General features: G+C 34.7%; 1 protein-coding gene and 1 non-coding gene across 3 annotated transcripts in view; both read right to left on the reverse strand.

The window, feature by feature from the left end:
• The window catches only part of MANEA (mannosidase endo-alpha), a 31398-nt gene extending 15555 nt beyond the window's left edge, over positions 1 to 15843 (reverse strand). Inside the window, exons 1-2 of one of the 2 annotated variants that reach the window (XM_045391253.3) lie at positions 15711 to 15843; positions 7449 to 7666 (exon numbers count right to left, since the gene is read on the reverse strand). In XM_045391253.3, the coding sequence (XP_045247188.1) occupies positions 7449 to 7476 (28 nt within the window). In that variant the 5' untranslated portion in view covers positions 7477 to 7666; positions 15711 to 15843. Of the gene's footprint in view, positions 1 to 7448; positions 8031 to 15710 lie in introns of both variants that reach the window. The other variant, XM_005552328.5, reaches the window with a different exon arrangement.
• Positions 15844 to 19378: 3535 nt separating this feature from the next.
• On the reverse strand, positions 19379 to 19498 carry LOC123573228 (small nucleolar RNA SNORA24). Its single transcript, XR_006697957.1, has one exon. It is a non-coding gene; the product is annotated as a small nucleolar RNA SNORA24 (small nucleolar RNA).
• Between the last annotated feature and the right edge of the window lie 1099 nt (positions 19499 to 20597).

Below are 20597 nucleotides of genomic sequence, written 5' to 3' on the forward strand. Positions count from 1 at the left end.
GGAAGAATGTTCTTTCTTCTCTCTTATAATGTTGTTATGTTTCAGCTTCTTTATTCCATCAATTATGACTTCCAGATATCTAACTCTATCCCTATACTGTGATCCACAGTTCAATTAATCATTATACAGTGTCTTTTGGACTGTGACACTGAATAAATACTAGCCTGGGAACCACACCAGTGATTGTCTTACTTCTGAGGAGTGCTGGGAATTTACAATGGCAGTGAATCCTTGATAGTAACCAGAGAAATGTCTATAAAATAAGCCAACTGAGTATCACTTAAAAGTAAAATCTACTACTCGGTATCTCTGTCATCCTAATTGCTTAGCAAACTCTAGGATGCTCTTTGAAGTCTATTCTTGAAATACGAGCAAACTAAATGCAAAAACTCATGTCATGTTGCTTATGTCATCCTTCCATGTCATTTATTATAGGACCTTCAATATAATTGATAGTTAATTTTTTTGTTGTTGTTAGTAAAGTGATGTATTCAAATCAGATAAGTTAAGAATATAGGGTATAAAAATCAGATAGGCCTAGAGAATCGAGTCCTTATTCTGTTATTTGATAGATGTGTATCTTTAGGTAAGTTATTTTACTTAAGTTTCCACATCTGTAAAACGGAGGATAAGGTCTGTTTTAAAAAGCACAAATGAGACAATGCATCACGCACAGTAAAAGACCTAAAAAGTGATTATAAATAACATTTAATAACAAGAAGACAGTATAATGATAAATTTGGATACCTTGAGCCCCAGAAAACTTGTTATGTGTTCATAGGAAACTTAGAGCCTTTTTTGAACATCTCAAACATTCTTTCAAACTAAAGCTTTAAGAGAAAAAAAGGAAAGCTCATTTCTAGACATAACACAATTTTCATTATCTTACTCAGGGTGACACACTTTTAACAAAATATTACAAGGTACAGGAAAAGAAGCAAGAAAAACAATTCACTGCCAACAGACAAAGCAATCAACAGAACCAGTCTCACATATGAGACAGATATTGGAATCATCAGAGAGAGAATTTAAAATTACTGTAATGACTAACTTAAAAGATCTAATGGGAAAAGTAGCTAACACACAAGATCTGGCAAGAAATTTCAGCAGAGACATGGGAACTATAAGAACAAATAAAACAGAAATGCCAGGAATGAAAAACTATTTAAAAAGATGAATTAATGCCTTTAATAGGCTCATTAACAGACGTGAGAAGACAATCAGGAAACTTCAAGGCAAGTCAAAAGAAATTACCTTATCCAAATTACCATAATGAGAAAAAAGACTGGGGAAAAGAATAGAACAAGGCATTTTACAGTTGTGAGATAAATATCAAAGTTCTAGTATACATGTAATTGGAAACCCAGAAGTAGACAGTTTATTTGAAAAAATAACCAGGCTGGACATAGTGGCTCACGCCTGTAATTCCAGCACTTTGGGAGGCCGAGGCACGTGGATCACGAGGTCAGGAGATAGACACCATCCTGGCCAACATGGTGAAACCTTGTCTCTACTAAAAGTACAAAAATTGGCTACACGTGGTGGAGCGTGTCTGTAGCCCCAGCTTCTTGGGAGGGTGAGGCAGAAGAATGGCTTGAACTCAGGAGGCGGAGGTTGCAGTGACAGTGAGCTGCGCGCCACTGCACTCCAGCCTGGGTGACAGGGTGGGACTGCGTCTCAAAAAATAATAATAAACACTAAGAATTTACCAAAATTAATAAAAGACACAAAGCAACAGATTAAAAAATTCAGAGAACACCAAGAAGGATAAATACCAAAAAACAACAGGAGTAACAACTAACCATACCATGTTTAGACTGCTAAAAACCAAAATATAAAAAGGAAAAAAAAGAAAAAAATTAAATGCAGCCAGGAAACAACAACAACAAAACATATTCATCCAAGAAAATGAGGATATAAACAGATTTTTTTAAATTACGGCAGGCTACCCATCAGAAACCATTAAAGACAGAAGAAAAAGAAGAAAAAAAAAAATGGAGTAAATTTTCAAAATTCCAAAAGCAAACAATCCTCAAAAACCTGCCCATTGAGAATTGCACAGCTGATGAAACATCTTTCAAAATAAAGGCTACAAACAAAATTTGAAAGTATTCATTGCAAGGAGATCAGTAAAACAAGATAAAAGAAATTTTTAAGAGAGAAACAATATGATACTAGGCATACACTTGGACCTACATTAAAATATGGAATAAATGTAAAAAAACATTCTTACTTTTAATAACTATGGAAAACAACTGATTATTGAAAAGAGTGATCAGCAAACTATGACCCATGAGCCAAATCTTGCCTTTTACAGGCCAATTCATCTATATATTTGTCTATCTATTGCTTATAACCATTTTCACACTATAAAGATAGAGCTGAGTGGTTGCAAAGAGAGAGAGTGAGGGACTCACAAAATCAAAAAAATTTATTAGGTAGTCCTTTACAGAAAATGCTTGCCAACTTCTGGTCTACAGCAACGATAGTAAAATATCATTTCTTATGTGATAGAATTATGCCAATAGCAAAGTATGGGAGGGAAACATAGGGAATATCAGTGGTGAAGATCTTACATTACACACGAAGTATATATCATTTGCAAGTAGACTGTGATTATACAAAGATATATTTGGAAAATTCTGAGTTAATGACAAAAAAGAAAAAAGTTACACATAATAAGTAAATACTATAAGTAAATACTATAGACTAAATATAATCATAAAAATTGTTCAATTAATGGAAAAGAAAATGAAAAAGAAAAAAAGGAAACAGAATGAAACATGAAGCTGTTAACAAGATGGTAGATTTAATCAATCCAATCATATTAATAATCATATTAAGTACAAATAGTCTAATGACACCCATTTAAAAATATAATTTTCATATTTTATCAAAAAAATGAGGACCCAACCATATGCGATGTACAAGAAAACCACTTTAAGTATAAAGACATAGATAAGTTAAAATAAAAGAATGGAAAAAGATATACCCAGCAAATACTGATCAAGGAAAACTAAACAGTTATATTAATGTCAAAGTAGCCTTCAGAACAAATAATATTACCAGAAATAAATGGGAATATTACAGAGTAAGAAAGTACTCAATTATCCAAAAATCGTAACAATCCTAAATGTTTAATGCACCTAACAAAAGATCTTCACAACATATGAAGAAAAACTGACAGATCTGAAGACAGAAATAGATATATTCACAAATTTGCTTGGACTCTTCAATATTCATTTACCAGTAATTAATAGAACAAGTAGAAAGAAAATCAAGGATAGAGACCTGAGTAATACTAGGAAGAACTTGAACCAACTCACACTTATAACATACTTCATTCAACAACAGCAGAATGCACATGCTTTTCCAGAGAAAATCAATGAAACCAAAGGTTGGGCATTTATAGCAATATGAAAGCTTTATGGAATATCACCACTCTACAGTTATAAATATAAATTTTAAACTTAATGCAAATAGTTATTATTTATGACATCATATTAGACATTATTATGTACATTTAAACTTTATGCATCTAATTCATCTCATTGTGACTTCTACTTTTATGTACAAAATTTTTAAGGCAGGAGATGCAGAAACAAGAATTGTAACTTTACTAAAACAAGTATGTCATACTTTCAGGAAATATTCTAATGTTGAAATCCATCTACTGTTTTTAAAGCAACAATGATGAAAACAAAGGAACACCTGAGGAATGTAACTTGCTCATCTTTATGTCCCTAGAATCTAGCACAAGCTTGGAACATCATGGAAAGTCAATAAATATTTAGTGCTAAACTGAAACAAGGAGAAGATAATTTTAAAGTCATAGAGTATATTATGTTTTGCTAATGTAGTAGTTCTCTATTTTGCCATAACACATTCTCACAAATTTAGTTGCTTAAAACAATGTAAATTTATTATCTTACAGCTCTGCATGTCAGGAGTGTTGACATGGGTCTTAATATGCCAAGATAAGGCCAGGTATTGGACTGGATGACGTTCCTTTCTGGAGGCTCTAGGAAAGAATCCCTTTCCTTGCCATTCAAGCTTGTAGAGGCTACCACATTCCTTGGCTCATGAACTTCTTGTTCCATCTTCAAAGATAGTAACAGGGGATCAAGTCTCTCAGTGCATCCCTCTGACTCTCTTTTCCCTCTTCTTCTTTTATATATAAGGACTTATGTGACTAGATTAGCTGTACCCAAATAATGAAGGATAATGCCATCTCAAGTTCAGATGATTAGCAACCTTTTGCATCTGCAACCCTAATTCCCTTTTGCCACATAAAATAATATATTCACAGATTGTGGGAATTAGGATGTGGACATCTTGGGGGCCATTTTCTGACTCATCTACTAAGGTTTTAGTAAACTGAATAAAAATAAGAAGGCATTCATCTGGTACTTTTAGAGTTGTAATATAGCAATACAAGAGGATAGTATCCATGATACGTAATATTTTACTTAAAAGACTTGAAAAGGATACAAATCTATCATAGGCTATTGTAATATATCTAAAACATTATATAGAATAATTGGATTTTAAACATAACATTAATAGTTCATTTTAATTTTATCATTCTTTTCAATGAAGGGTTGAGCCATTAGGATTTATGCACACCACACTTCTAATTGTAAAAGCAGAAAATGAACCAACTTGTACTCTGTGATATAACAGTATAATTATTTCACACATCAATTCAATTTAAGATAAAAAGAAGGCCATTTATATCAAAGGAAAAATATGAATGTTAAATATGTAGTCAAAGCACAGTCAATCATACAACAATTTAAATCGCCTTCATTTACTATCTTATTCGATTCCAAGAATGCCAGAGTCAGCATGCCAGCTCCATGGATTAAAGTAGGGTTTTGAGTCAGTATTCCAACAGTCAAATTTTTCTGCCTGGTAACAATGAGTATAATTCAATATTTAACTCATTAAGAAATTATTTATTTATTTACGAATTGATTATGTCACTTTTATTATCAAGTTTTTTTTTTATTTTGTCTAGGAGAAAATCCATCAAAAAGTAAAATATTTACATCAGTAGTGAAGCTGTCAACATTTAAAATCGAAATGACTGTATGACTGTCAATGTTTAGAAATAATTAATGTTCATATATATGATACAATAGTAAAATACTATACAGGGAAAATGGTCTTTATAAATATGAGATAGGCACAAAAATGTTAATTGAAACTTTTCTTCCTGATCACAAACTATACCAAACATAGTGTAACACATGTATTATTTACATCTAAAATTTATATTTACTATAAATATTATATATGTTTATGTATTATAAACATGTATTAACATAATAGTTGTATTTATAATGGAGGGGAAAAAACCCTCATTGTACACTATTCAAATTGCAAAGGAAAATTAAAACTTTAAAGAACAACCATTGTCTCTGTCAATCTAGCATAGTTTTTAGCCATATCAAGACAGTCTTGAAATAATAATTGGCCAGGCGCGGTGGCTCAAGCCTGTAATCCCAGCACTTTGGGAGGCCGAGATGGGCGGATCACGGGGTCAGGAGATCGAGACTATCCTGGCTAACACGGTGAAACCCCGTCTCTACTAAAAAATACAAAAAACTAGCCGGGCGAGGTGGCGGGCGCCTGTAGTCCCAGCTACTCGGGAGGCTGAGGCAAGAGAATGACGTAAACCCGGGAGGTGGAGCTTGCAGTGAGCTGAGATCCAGCCACTGCACTCCAGCCTGGGCGACAGAGCGAGACTCCGTCTCAAAAAAAAAAAAAAAAAAAAAAAAGACTTAAATGTAATACAACTTTTTTGTAAAAAATAGAAAAAAAATCATTTGAAAAGATTATCCTCCCAAAAGCAAATTAGTAAATAGAGACAGACACACACATATACATATTGACCACACACAAGTCAATGCTGTCTTAACTGACCTAGCCTATTTTATGTTATAATACATATAGAACATAGAAACTAAAGCTCTAAGTATACTATAAAGTTAAATTTTATAAATACTTGAAAAAAGTCCATACAAGGAAAACAACTCATCTTGCACATATCTGATATAGATTCATAGAATTCTACAGTGTTTTGTTCATCAAAGATTCTTGTGTTTCTCTAAATACATATCAGCTCCATGGTGAATTCATCCGTTTATGTAGAGCTAGAAAAATGTACGAATACCCAATTTCTTCTTCTAGCTCTACTGGTAGGGGCACTAAAAAGATAAATGAAACTGAAACTGGAAGGTTTTACAAAGACCATATGAACAAACTGAAGAATTTTCAGGCACCAAGTTATATTTTTTCTATAATTCACCTGTGAGACAATATGACTCTATCTAAATATATGTAATTGGAGTGCCAGAAGGAAATGGAAGAGAAAGGTGAAAAGAGGTGGGAACAACAATAAGAATCAGTTAAGTTAAAGGGGCGTATTGTAAAAAGGTACAATTATAAAATAAATAAAACAAATGAATAAAATAAGCCAGAAGAAAATATAAAATAGAATAATACGCATATGTAATGTAAGAGAAGAAAAAGAGGGAAGAAACACAGACATGTGGAACAAATGGAAAATAAACAGAAAAATGGCAGATTTAAAATCATGTCATTATTACATTAAACATAAATGAAATAAACAGACATTAAGAAAGAAAAGACTGCCAGAATAACTTTAAGAAACAGAAAAGCAAGACCGAATTACGTGCTACATGCCTAAAATTTGAAACAGCCCAAACACCTATGAACAGGTGAATATAAAAGCAAATTTGCCAAAACCAAATAATAGAATATTTCTCGTCAATAAAAATGATGAAGCTATTGATATAGTTAAGTACATTTCAAAATATTGTGCTGGGCAAAAGACATACATATAAATGCTGAATGATTCTATTTTCACAAAGTAATAGAACACTCACAACTATTTTCCAGTGATAGAAATCAGGTCTGATAGAAATCAGATCTGATAGAAATTAGATCCAGCTGATATGTATACAGTTTTCAGCGGTAGGGGAGAAGGTGGGCCTGCATAAAGGAATTATGATGAAACGTTTCGGGCTATAGAAATATTTTACCTCTTGATTGGGGTGGTATTCAGACAGGTATATACTTTTGAGTAATACCAATAAGCTGTAAACTTAAAGTGGGAAATTCATTGTATTTTATGAAAATCATAATTTAATAAAATTGAGAAAGTGAATTAAATTAGAAATCAACAATATATCCAGAAATGCTCCAAAATTTAAAAATTAAACAATATACACTAAGGGCAGTGTTAAAAGGTGGTTTCCTGGATGTTTAAAATCACATATACAGTTTAATTTGGAGGTATGAGCTTAACAATATAATTAATAATAATGTGAAAATTGACTAGTAATTTAAAGTTACACAAAAAATTATTTATATGCCTATATGCAGACACAAACACACATATATATATACAGAATAATTACCAATTGAAGCTGAGCGCATTTGTCTCATGTGAGTTTCTATAACAGAAGGATCCCGAGAACTGTAACTTCCCAATTCAGGATAAAAGCTGGAGCCAATGTCATCTGGAGGGTTGTGTCTCCCTTGTGGATAATTCTTGGCTATTCTAGGGTCCCAGTGCTCCAACACTGGATGATTCCAATGTATATATTTACCATCGAATTGTGGATTTCCATACCAACTGTAATAAAATACATGTAGATAATTATTCAGAGGTGGTAGTTCTTCCAAGTTAAGTTCAGGGGCTTTGGAAGGTTTCATAGTGATTTCAACACTTTTTAAATTCTTGGTATTTGTTTCACTGTTGATTCTGTCACTCTTTCGGAAATCAAAACTTTTTCCCAAATGAATAGTTCGTTGATGAAGTTCTGGAAGAAGGTCAAGTCCAAAAGGAGCTCCAAAAGTAGCTGTATTTGGTCTCAGCATTTTTAAACCCATCATCAGAGAGAAAATAAATAGAATAAAAAGTGCCAAAATGATGCAAGTCCTTCTCCGAAACTTTGCCATGATGACATACTTTAAACTCCAAAATAGTAAGTGTTTTGCTGCAATTTATTAAAAAAAGATAATTAGTGTTATCAACATTATTTTCCAATGTATTCAACATGAAAACTAAAATCCATAAATTTCATTACGTTGATTAATACTGATTTCATCATATATTGGTGAAATTAAGAAAGTGAAGTAAGATATTAATTATACCATCATGTATAAATGTCTACAGTAAGGGTCTATGGCTAGAATAAATGGCAATATTCATTTGGATATATCACCATGTACATGCCAATTACATTGAGTCAGACGAAGCTTTAGGAATTTTTATTTATGAAATTAAAATATGTTTTTCATTACTTGAACAGATTATATGTATACTGAATGTAGGAAGGGAACATTCTATGTGTATGAACTAAAATTTTATTTTTAAAAATCATTTATTTATTTATTGTAGAGACAACGTCTATGTTGACCAGGCTGGTCTTGAACTCTTGGGCTCAAGCAATCCTCCTGTCTGAGCCTCCCACATTACTGGGATTACAGGTATGCGTCACCACACCCATCGCCTGAACTAAAATTTTCTAAATCTAAGTGTAATATTTACAAATCACAGTTAATAAAAAGGAAATACGAGTATATAAAAATCCCAGTCATTAAACAGATTTTCCAAAAATTTTTTAACTAAGAATAATTTCATAAAAGGGAAAAATTACAAATTTGGAATAACATTTTGAAGTGAAATAGAATCGGAGAAAAATTTTTAAATGACAGTAGAGAAAAAAAGAATAATCACAAGTAAGATATTCCCAATTTTTAAAAAAAAATTCAGTAGGCTGGGCATGGTGGCTCATGACTGTAATCCCAGCACTTTCGGAGGCTGAGGCAGGAGAATCACTTGAGTTCAGGAGTTCAAGACCAGCCTGGACAACCACAGGGAGACTTGATCCCTACAGAGTTTTTTTAAAAATTGGCTAGGCATGGCGATGTGTGCCTGTAGTTCCCCAGCTACTCATGAGCCTGAGAGGGGTAGATTGCTTGAGCCCAGGAAGTCAAGGCTGCAGTGAACCATGATTGTGCCACCGCACTCCAGCCTGTGTGACAGAGCAAGAAAACGTCTCCAAAAACAAAATTAATTTATGACTGCAAATCTTACTGAACAGAGGTTATAAAAAGTAATTTATAACTTCTGAAATGGTACTATATGTGTTTTTGTTTTAGTAAGTATGTTTATGGACATATATTAATGCAGTGCTTCTTGGCTAATTAAGAAAAGACACTATTGCTGTGTGTGTGTATATATGTATGAGTATATGTATATAGGTACATATACGTCATACGAATGAAGTATTCAAGTCTTTTTATATACAAATTTCTTATTAGAAAGGTATTTGGCACAATGCTGACACTGATTGCTTTATAAAATATGAGTTCTATGATACATCATGGTGCTGTTATTCTAGAGAATTAAGTTAGAATAGACTAACTCCAATAGAAAAGACAGACAAGTGAAACTTCCTACAAACTGCTGCTTCTATTCTATGTGTATTTAAGAAACACTAAAGTAACCAAGTGTATTTCTTTAACAGCTAAAATCTTAAGTTCAATCCTGTTTAACTGTGAATAGTGAATAATATAAAGAATAATATAAAAGAATAGTATAAAAGACATATGTCTAGCTTAGGACATATGTCTAGTTTAAGACATATAAAATAAACAGTCAAAAAGAAATCTGCCAGCTTAAAAGCTCTTTTCCACTTCTTGTGTTCCCTGTGAATCATCAGTCCTGCCCTTCTCCCTGCCTAAGGGCAACTGCTTGACTTTTGTGTTTTCCATTACACCTCTTCTTTCTTTATAGTTTTCCCACCACACAAGCATATCTGACTAAAGTTAATTGTATTTTGTCTGTTTCAAACTTTAAGCAAATATGGTGTGTGTACATATATACATTATATATGTGTATATATGTATACTATATATACGATACGTATACCATGCATATATATCAAGGCATGCAGCTACATAAACATGCGTATGTGTATGTGTACACATGCATGTACATATACATGTATTTACATATTACGCATTTTGTGTTATATGTGGACACATCATATATTCGCATGTAATATAAATATATATGATTATATATACGTAATTAAATGTTATTTAAATTCATAAAACTCTTGGAAAACAATATTAATTACTACATCTTTTCTGATACTTTACCTGGTATCCTAACTCTTCCACACCCCTGCATTCCATCACATCAGTTCCTTCCCTCTCTAATAAAAAGCTATGTAAATGAACTTTCAGTAAAGGAATAGGTAGACAAGTCTGGAGATTTTCTTTTAATAACTATATACATACTGGTAAAACGTTCCTCCAGAAGGTATCTAATTAATTACAAATGGGGACATAATGACAGTGGAAAACCTACCAAAACACCAATTAAAACTAATGATCAAAATTGACTTTATCAGGTAATTTTTAATAAATAAATATGACCATTAGTCTGCAGAGAAGTGTACTGAGAAAAACACAGAATCACTGCTGTGACATTCCTGTTAAAAATTAATCCAGATCTTGCCTCAGCCTCCTGAGTAGCTAGAACTACAGGCATCAGCCACCACGTCCGGCTAATATTTTTGTTTTTTGTTTTTTTGTTTTTTGTTTTTTTTTTTTTGAGATGGAGTCTCGCTCTGTAGCCCAGGCTGGAGTGCAGTGGCCGGATCTCTGGGATTACAGGCTTGAGCCACCGCGCCCGGCCTATTTTTGTATTTTTTTAGTAGAGACGGGGTTTCACGGTGTTAGCCAGGATGGTCTCAATCTTCTGACCTCGTGATCCACCCGCCTCCGCCTCCCAAAGAGCTGGGATTACAAGGATGAGTCACCAGGCCGGGCCAGGCAGAGCTGGCAGTGAGCAGAGATCGCGCCACTGCATTCCAGCCTGGGCAACAGAGCGAGACACCATCTCAAAAAAAAAAAAAAAAAAATTAAGCCAGATCTAATCACGGGGAAGCATCAGACAATATATTAAAGAAAGGATACACACATACACATAAATACACATATATTCATACATATATGCACACCACATACATACACTATATATAATGTATGCTTACATACAATGCAACATATAATAAGGGCGTGTGTGTGTGTGTGTGTGTGTGTGTGTGTGTGAGAGAGAGAGTGTGTACAATGGTAAGCAAATGTGGTAAAATATTACCATTTGGTGAATATGCAGGAAAAGTATACAGAGATTGTTTGTGCTATTTATCCCAGCAGTAAACTGAAGCATGTGAGCTGTTAACATACCTGCTTATTTCTGGAAAGGGCTAAGTCATAAGGTCTTTCAAACCCTCAACTACATGACTCTAGGAAGTGAAACTTCTACATGTGAGTTGTGGCAGTCCTGTTGCACTAATAGGTATAAAAGGATGATACAACCATTTTGGCATGCCATTGTAATTTGTTGTCCGAAATTTTCTTTTTTTTTTTTTTTTTTTTTTTTTTTTTGAGACGGAGTCTCACGCTGTTGCCCAGGCTGGAGTGCAGTGGCGCGATCTCGGCTCACTGCAAGCTCCGCCTCCCGGGTTCCCGCCATTCTCCTGCCTCAGCCTCCTGAGTAGCTGGGACTACAGGCGCCCGCCACCGCGCCCGGCTAATTTTTTGTATTTTTAGTAGAGACGGGGTTTCACTGTGGTCTCGATCTCCTGACCTTGTGATCCGCCCGCCTCGGCCTCCCAAAGTGCTGGGATTACAGGCTTGACCCACCGCACCCGGCCCTGAAATTTTCAAATTATTGACATCACAACAAATATTTCCCCCTTTGCTTAAAGGGAGAATTTTGATGAGACATGAAGCAAAAATAATATTTTGGATGTAATATCATATCAACTATTATGATACATAATATCAACTGTATTAAAGATACACACAGAAGGAAATAAACATGTAAAATAGTTATGTCTGGGTGATAAAACAGTGATTTTCTTACTATTTTCTAAAAGTAGAACATAATACTTCCTAAGGAAAAGGTCTGGATAGGTATTCTATAAGGAAAAAAACAATGGTAATGAATGTTGGAAGAGTTACAGAGACAGGAGAAATAACTAACAGATTTAGAAATTAGTAAGGCATTGATTTTTGAAGTGCTGACTTCAGCTAAATGGTGAGATGCATGAAAGATCAAGATACATAATAAATCTGAAGATGTAAATTCAAATCAGTCACGCTTAGTTGTGTGATCCTGGGCAAGTCATTTAGCCTTTTCTTAAAAAAGAGGGTATCTGTTTTGCCTACTGATAAAACTGTTCTGTGAATCATGCAAGACAATTTGAAACAGTAATGTTTTATCAAAGAGTAAACACTAATGAATTTATAAATAAATGAAAAGTGAAGAAATATAGGGAAAAAAGGAAATTTAAAAAAATTTCTTAGGTTCATTTTCTAGATCTACACATGAATACAAAGCACAAAATGTCCATTTTTGGAAGCTGTTTTTTTTCTCTCTCCCTCTCTCCCCTATAAATGTAATTTCTTAAGCTGATCCCTCTGTCTTCTCATTTTACATTACTTCATTCATTCAATTAAAATGTGTGTATCACATCATTATAGATGACACACAAGCTCAATTTTAAAAGGTATCTATTGGCTCTGGTTCAACCTCCATATCTCAATTAAGTCATCTCAGCCTAAATAAACACAGATGGGCACTGATATTTAAAATATGAGCTCTGTAGTTCAAATGCCTGAGTTCAAATTCCAGCTATGCCATTTTTTAGTTATCTGACCTACAAAACTGACCTGATCTTTCTGAGTTCCTTTCCTCACCTATAAAATGAGCTATTACTTCACTCATGGGATTTTTGTGAGGATGAAATTAGTTAATATTGTAAAACTCTCAGAATCATGTGGCTTAGTATAAGACTAAATAAATATGAGCAATTGTTTATGATGATGATTAAAGATGGGTGTCTGGGAAGCAATTAAAATAGAACACATTTTATTCTAAGTGCCTATTCTCTATATGACCAACTATTGAAATACCAGTCACCTTCAAGTCAACGTTGAAATGCTGCCTCTTCTTGATACCTCTCCTGATTCCACAGTGGAAAGTACTTACTCCTCATATATTTCATTGTTAACAGTATTTACTTTTTAAATTGTCATTTCTTATGTCATTTCATATCATGCTGTGCATTTATATTTATATTCCCTACTAGATTGCTCCTTAAGTTTCAGAAATAGAGTCTTTATCTTCACATTCTAGTAGAGTATAACATATCTTTCACATAGTGTTAAGTGTTCAGCTTAAATAAAGTTAATTTCTGGCTCTTTAGTGTTTCATTGGTATTTTGGCAGTATATATATGTGTGTGTATATATGTATATATGTGTGTGTATATATAGGTATATATAGACTGTGTATATATAGACTACTGACCGTATACACACTTGATAAGTTTACAGTGTATACTGAACATATTATAAAGAATCATAAAGATCCAATAATTTTAAAAATCCAATTTAATGAAAAAAATCATCTTAAACACTGCAAAACCACAATGACCCTTGAGATGCCTAAAATGTCTGATCTTGCACGAAAGGGATGGAGGAACTAATTTAGCTTCAATAAAAGAAAAGTTTTGTAAGTCACCATAGAAAAAAAATTACAAGTTAATTACAGATATGTTTCCAAAGCAGCGACCTACTCAAAGTATTGGCTACTGAAAATCTGTTTTCTCATCAAAAGGCTGTTTACATTACTCACACACAATAGGTTCTTTTGAACCTATCGCTTCTATTTTTTGAGTTTTGTGCTTTTAATTCTTTGAAATGCTGACTTAAAGCTTAGTGATGTCTAATAAAAAATTATTGGACATATCCAGCTAGCTAAGAGACCCCAAGAGATTCAGAAGCAGGGTGGTATGAATTACTACTTCAAAAATTATTTGCTTTTATCATGCAACTCAGAAAATCCAAAAAGACTGCCCCTTTTAATTATTATTAACTAAATTAAATCACACAGATTTTTGGTGCTTTTTTAAAAATATATATTGTTTTCTTCTAATTTTATTTTGTATGAAGCCACCGGAGATAAATATAACTCAGTAGTAGAAGACACATCTGCAACTTTCAAAATCAGTTTCAAAATCAATTCTTGCCCAGGTCAGTTTTATTGTAAACACTTGTACCCTCTGGTTAACAGAAATTCAGTTAGGTTTAGATTCATCCTTCCTTTCTAACCTGCACAACAACCTATGAAGTAGAATTTCTTTTAACTTCATTTTACAGATGATGAAACTGAGCAGTTGGTAACTTTTTCAAAAATCTCTGGGTCAGCAAATGGCCAAGCAACCAATCTAAGGCTAATCACCTAGCAAGGAGCAGATCAAGTCCGGCTCAAGAACTCAAGTTCTTGTCTATGCTATTCTGCCTTCCTTCAAGGTATTAGACAAATCAAATTTAGAGGATACACCACAGTTATTTTTGTGACATAAGATGAAAGCTGCTGCTATATGGTTATGTTTTCAATTAAGGATTATGTACTTAATAAACAATGATTAACTGTTACCTACTCCATAAACTGTAGCCCAAACTTAAAACTAAAGACACTTTATTCTATTTTCTGATCATACATTCACTATTCATCACACAAATAACAGCAACAGTTCTGGAAATGGTGTTTTCATTGTTGTGATTTTTTGTTTTGGGGGTGTTTTTTTGCATTGAGCCTGGAAATCCACAAATTCACAGCACTCCTGCTTTTTTCAGGTGTGATACACCTGAAATAGATGTATTGTCATGAAAGTGATTTGCAAACAACGTGACACAGTATCTCCAACATCTAGGTTTTACTTTATATATTTTTTCAAACTACTGCCCCAATACTTCAACGTGAAGAGCCTATTTCAGTCCCATTTTTCTTATTTTCAAGTTCATAATCAACATTATCCCCCCTTGTTGTTTTATAGCACTTCCACATTTTCATGTTTAACACTTATCCGTAGGGTCTTGCAACAACAAAACCAGTTACAACTGCCTGTACTTCAAGTTGCTTCTTTGGAAAAAGGAACACCAAAAACACTAATCCAGCATTGTTGCATCCCCAGCCTTAGCAAAGGGTAAGAGTCTAAGATGACAGTGCCAAACACGTTAACAGGTGAATTGAAAAACCATCTCCAGCGGCCTCGCCATCCGGCGGTCTCCTCCCGATGCCCAGAGGCGCTGAGACAGGCGACAGCAACCTTTCCGCTGCACCCTGAGCCCAGCAGGCCTCGGTCCTTCCACTCTCCCGGTCGGCTCAAGGCTCAGAGGCAGTCTTGGGGAACAAGGAGAAGGTGCTGAAAAAGGCTTTCATCCGTCCCGAAATCTCCAACTTGTCTGGGAGACGAGGAAAAACCGAGGCGACAGGAGGTTCCGTTTCAAAGAGGAGGCGGCGACGAGGCCGGTGGGGTGGGGATAAAGCAGTGTATAAGGCAGTAGAACTAACGCAGACTAATACAGGCGTAAGAGTGACAGCTCAGGTTAATGGGGGGTCTGGGGGTACAGACTCGCGGCTCGGCGCCACCAGCTACCTGCCAGAGGGGCGCCGGGTCAAAGGACGCCAGGAGGAAAGCCGCCACCAGATTGGTTGGCGGGCGAGCGCGCAGGCGCCCGCGGTGGACCTCGTGCCCCCTGCCGCCACCGCCGCCGCCTCTATGGGGTCCGAATCCTGCAGCTACTCACCAGCGTCGGGTAATCCGCTTCCTGCGGGGTCTCGGCCAGAGGAGAGGTTGAGACCCCTGAACAGAGAGCAGACTGCCGCCGCGCCGCGGGCCCAGGCAGCCCTTCCTCCCCGAAGGCGCGCGCAGAGCGTTCCGGGAGCTTTCAGGGGCGGGACGGGCAGGGGCGGGGTCACGGAGCGGGCGGGGCTCGGGGGGTCTCCCGGAGCCTCCAGTCGCGGGTCTAAGAGGCCTAGGGCGGGAGCGGCGCGGAAGAAAGAGAGGACTGCGTTTCGGGGCTTTCTGTAAGAGGGGAAAGACGTGTAGATTGGAGTCAGACTGCACTCCCGTCCTATTTCTGCAAGTAGAACTCACTGCCCTTAGAAACGGTCTTCTGAGGCTCAGCTGGGAGGCTCTAACTGTATTACAGAGGACACATTTTTGTTTGTTTTTATGTGAAACATTCACAAGTTGCTTGTACCCCGAGTATACTGGTTTTCGAACTGTCTAAGTTGAGGAACTGTTTTGATTTTTTAAAAAACAGAACTTTACTTGGAAGCCCAAGGTAGGCAGATGCAGATGGCGTTTTTAATTTGCGAATGTATTCTATAAAGTCACATCTGTACTGAAATACTAGAAATAATTGACGATAAGTCAGATGTAAAGAACAGGAACTTTTGAAACAGGATTACAACTGAAGGTTTCCATCTTACATTCGCTTCAGAAAACAAGAAAATGCTATCTTTTATTTGCTTGCATAGTAACAGGAAATCCTTATTCAAGCTAGAACTTGCTGGTGTGAACAGTTTCATAAAGGCTCTCCTTAAAAATACTTTTTACGCCAGTTTTAATTGGGAAATATACATACAAGTATATCTCATGTGCATATCTTAAAGAAGAAGAATGAAAAATGCCCAGGTACCCACTACAGAGCTTAAGAAAAAAAAATGCCAGTATTTTTGAAGCCTTCTAGAAAGGCCTCTCTGAAAGCATCTCCTTCCTTCCGTTCACCGTTAGGATGATTTTTATATTGCTTATTCCGTTGCCTTTCTGAAAATTCGGTTACATATGTACGATTCCCTAAAAATACTTTTTTCCTGGTTTTATATTTTATATGTGAATCATTCTTCATTTTTCCCCTTTTTTCACTACCCATTTAGATTTTGAGAGGTTTTGAGATTCGTCTATATACAAGTCCGTTTCCCATTAACTAGACTGACACATCGTTGTCCTGCTATTGTTAGACTTTTAAGTTTTTGCTGGCAAGAGCATCTGATTGCTCTTTTAATTTGCATTTGCCCTTTTTTTAAAGCCTGTTCTTAATTTTGTCTCATTTTTTTTAATTGCTTGCTTTTGAAAATTATTTTGTAGATAATATTTAGTTTTTCTAGTTTAATTCTCTCTTGTAAGTTACGTACTTCAGTATACAGCTTTTTGAATTTAATAATATTTTACATTTTAATTTTGTGCTTTTTGCTTTCTTGCTTACAAGATTCTTCCCAATATAAGAGCAGAAACTATTCTTTCTTCTACAAGTTTAAAAGTTTAATTGTAACAATTTTAGACACAGAAAAGGACAAATAATAACATAATGAACACCCATGCACTCAACTCTATGTATTAAAACATTTTGCAAGCCCCTCCTCCTGATGATTCTTCTCTAAAATTGCTTTAACTATACTTGGCTCTTTACTCTTTCATTTGAATTTTAGGATGAGCCAGCGAAGATCCATTTTTAAAAATTGGATTTTAATTGGGCATTTTATTCAACTTAAGAATTGAATTTAAAGATTATTTTAGTGACATGTCTTATCTATGAACATGGTATATTTATTTTATTCAGATACTTTATGTGCCACTGTGCTTTGTAATTTATTGAATATCTTTCATTATATTGCCTCCTAGTTTTATTACTAAAATTAGAGATCTCTGTCTTTAAACTCTATTTGCTAATTGTTCAGTCACATTGTATTAAAAGAGCATCAATTTCAATATATTGGTACCATCTCCAGAAGCTTTGCTGAATTTTTTTGATTGCTTGCTTTATTTCCTTGTTACATCTTTGGATGACCTATATAGCTAATCATATCATTTGTAAGTAAGAATAATGGTTTCCTTCTTTCTCTCTTTTTAAACCACTTATTCAGTTTTTTCTTCTATTTATTAACAGAGCATCCAGTGCAATGTTTAATGGAAGTAGTAATGGCATTCTTGTCCCATTCATCTCTTTACTGCGATACTGCTAACATTTTATAATGATAACAATGTTTGCTGTGGGTTTTTGGTAAATACTTTATCAGGATTATTAAGTGTTCAGTTTACAGTTCATAATGTTTTATTGTTTGCTTTTGTTTTTAACCATGAGTGACAGCTTAATTGATTAAATGCTTTTCCTGCACCCATTGAGATAATAATTGTTCCCTATTCTAATATATTTATGGGAATGATTAATACATTTTCTGATGTCAAATGAGAGGGAGAGAATTTTATTTTATAAATATGTTAGTGCATGCTCACTTGCTTAAAAACCGGGTACTTTATGACTGCCAGTGTAAATAAATTAGGGCAAGTAGATTCTCATTGCATCACCCTCTGTATCTGTCAGATTCATTGCACAATGGTGTTTATAAACTGGATTAGAATTGCTGCTAGTGCCCCATCTTGTAACTCTGACTGCTCTACCTATCCCATGCTATTGTCAGGGAATGTTGAGGTGGCAATGATAGTAATAATGTTGTTAATATTCTTTTTTTCTTTCACATCACTTTTTTCCCAGTGTTTTTATGTAGATTTTTTTTTTTTTTTTTACTTGGCATCACTGGAAAGTAAGCAAACATGTTTTGTTATAATTATCACATATATAATGTTTTTGCATTCTGAATCTTGATTTTATTTTCAAATATGGGATGGCCATAATAGCTGCCACATCCAATTTTTTTATCTCTCGTGTATACATTTATTTTTAATTAGTTCAATAATTTTCTGAATGTAAACAATATAGAATTTAATTAATAAGCACTGATGGGAAAGGTCTCCAAGATAAATGAGCAAGTGATTAGTATGTTATTACTTACAAGAGAAGTTCGTGTTATATTAATATAAATTTTAAATATATATGTGCATGTATGATATATAAAAATATCTGGAAGGATATATGCATTGTTACCTATAGTGATGTAAGGGCAGGGGAATGAAGAATTTTCTTTTTTACTCTCTGTAGTGCTTTTTTTTTTTTATATGAGCCCATATTTATGTATTTTTTAAATTAAAAATACAGCACCAGAAGAATATGCCATTCATCTAATAGATGGTTTCTTGAAAGGAAAAAGAGCTGCATATAAATTCATTTGTATCGTAAATAGGAATTTTTTTTTTTTAGCCACATAAATTAAGCATTTTATTTAATTATCAAGGACCACCTTAAATATTACTTTAAAAAATTCAGTCCTATATTGAAAATAGGTATCCTGATAACTTCCAGAACATTATTCGGAACACCCGTTTCCCCAACTAAGATAAATCCATTGCCGGATGCTGAATAGACTTCGCCCGTTACCACTTTGGATTTCTTGATAGTCTTATACTTCCATCTTCCATCGTAATGTGTTCAGCTCAGCTTCCTAGAAACATTTGAACAACGGTTTAGAAAAGTTTGCCCAATAATCCGGCACCCTCCAGGTTTTTAACAGTGAATAATGTTACTTGTGCAAGTCAGAATCTGATACCAATTAAATGGTGACAGCTTTGCCAATAAACAAGAATATGCTCTTCCATGGCTAGGAAGGGAGACTGCCACAGCTGACATAAATAGACATTTTAAGTGTGTTGCATCAGGAGTAATCAGTCACTGAGAGTCCAAAGACAAAAATGATCCAAAGAAGGAAGAATGAAAAAAAAAAATCCCCCATTTTTTTCTTTTTTGTCAAATTCTTGTATGGAAGGATTCTAACACAATAAACTAATAGTAGCCTTTGGTTTATTCTAATAGGCATTTATTAAAATCATAGTCCCCACCCCACAAGATCCTTGAGGTTAATCCTGTCTTGCTACTAGAAAAGCAGCAGCCATTAATCATATCTTTTGACATCAGCATTGAAGAGTCTTCTTTGTATTTCCCAGACCTAAGCAAACAGTTACACCTTCAACCATCTTTTTCTTGCCTCTATTTCAGTGGGCCCTATTGTTTGTCTCCTGATTATTTCATGTCTATTTTTCCTCTGTCCTAGAAGTTTCATTAGTATTTCCTAGCCATATGCCATTTATATCTTTGCTCATTACTCCTCTCACTGAAGATGAGAAATCAATTTCTGTCCATATCCTCTCCACTTATATTAATCAGAGATACATTTTGTAAGCAATAGAAATTGAATCTGGCAAACCTAAAAACAAATAGACTATGCAAAAAGTTACAGAATTTAGCATGAAGATGAAGGCTAGTACATTAGGTAATGGCAATGGGCAGGAAACAAGAGGGGCTAGGAAATTGGAAACACAGCTTCATATAACAGTATAGATTAGGGCACTGCTGCTTTCAGGGCTGCCCTGAACTCAATGCTGCTGACACACTATGAGTGACTTCTGAACTCTGCCTGTGTTATCTACCTTGTTGCTTCAAGATTCAAATTTTGGATTGAGATCATTTGATTAGCTTACTCTAGGCTGTATGTCTTTTCCTCCTTAACTTCCTTGAAGTAGAGCCCAGAACTTTTGGCTTATTTAATGGGAAATTGGGCACAAAACACACAATACATTATTCTTCCAAAAACCTGAAGGATCTTTAGATTCTAAGTAGTAACAAAATAAAATAAATCCCCAAATAGTCCAATTATCCATCACAGTATGCTTCACTGTCCATATAAAGTTTATTTTATACTTACTGATTATTTTATTCTTTTAATCCCTATACATTTAT

This window comes from Macaca fascicularis, chromosome 4, assembly GCF_037993035.2.
Source record: "Macaca fascicularis isolate 582-1 chromosome 4, T2T-MFA8v1.1".
Classification (NCBI taxonomy): domain Eukaryota; kingdom Metazoa; phylum Chordata; class Mammalia; order Primates; family Cercopithecidae; genus Macaca; species Macaca fascicularis.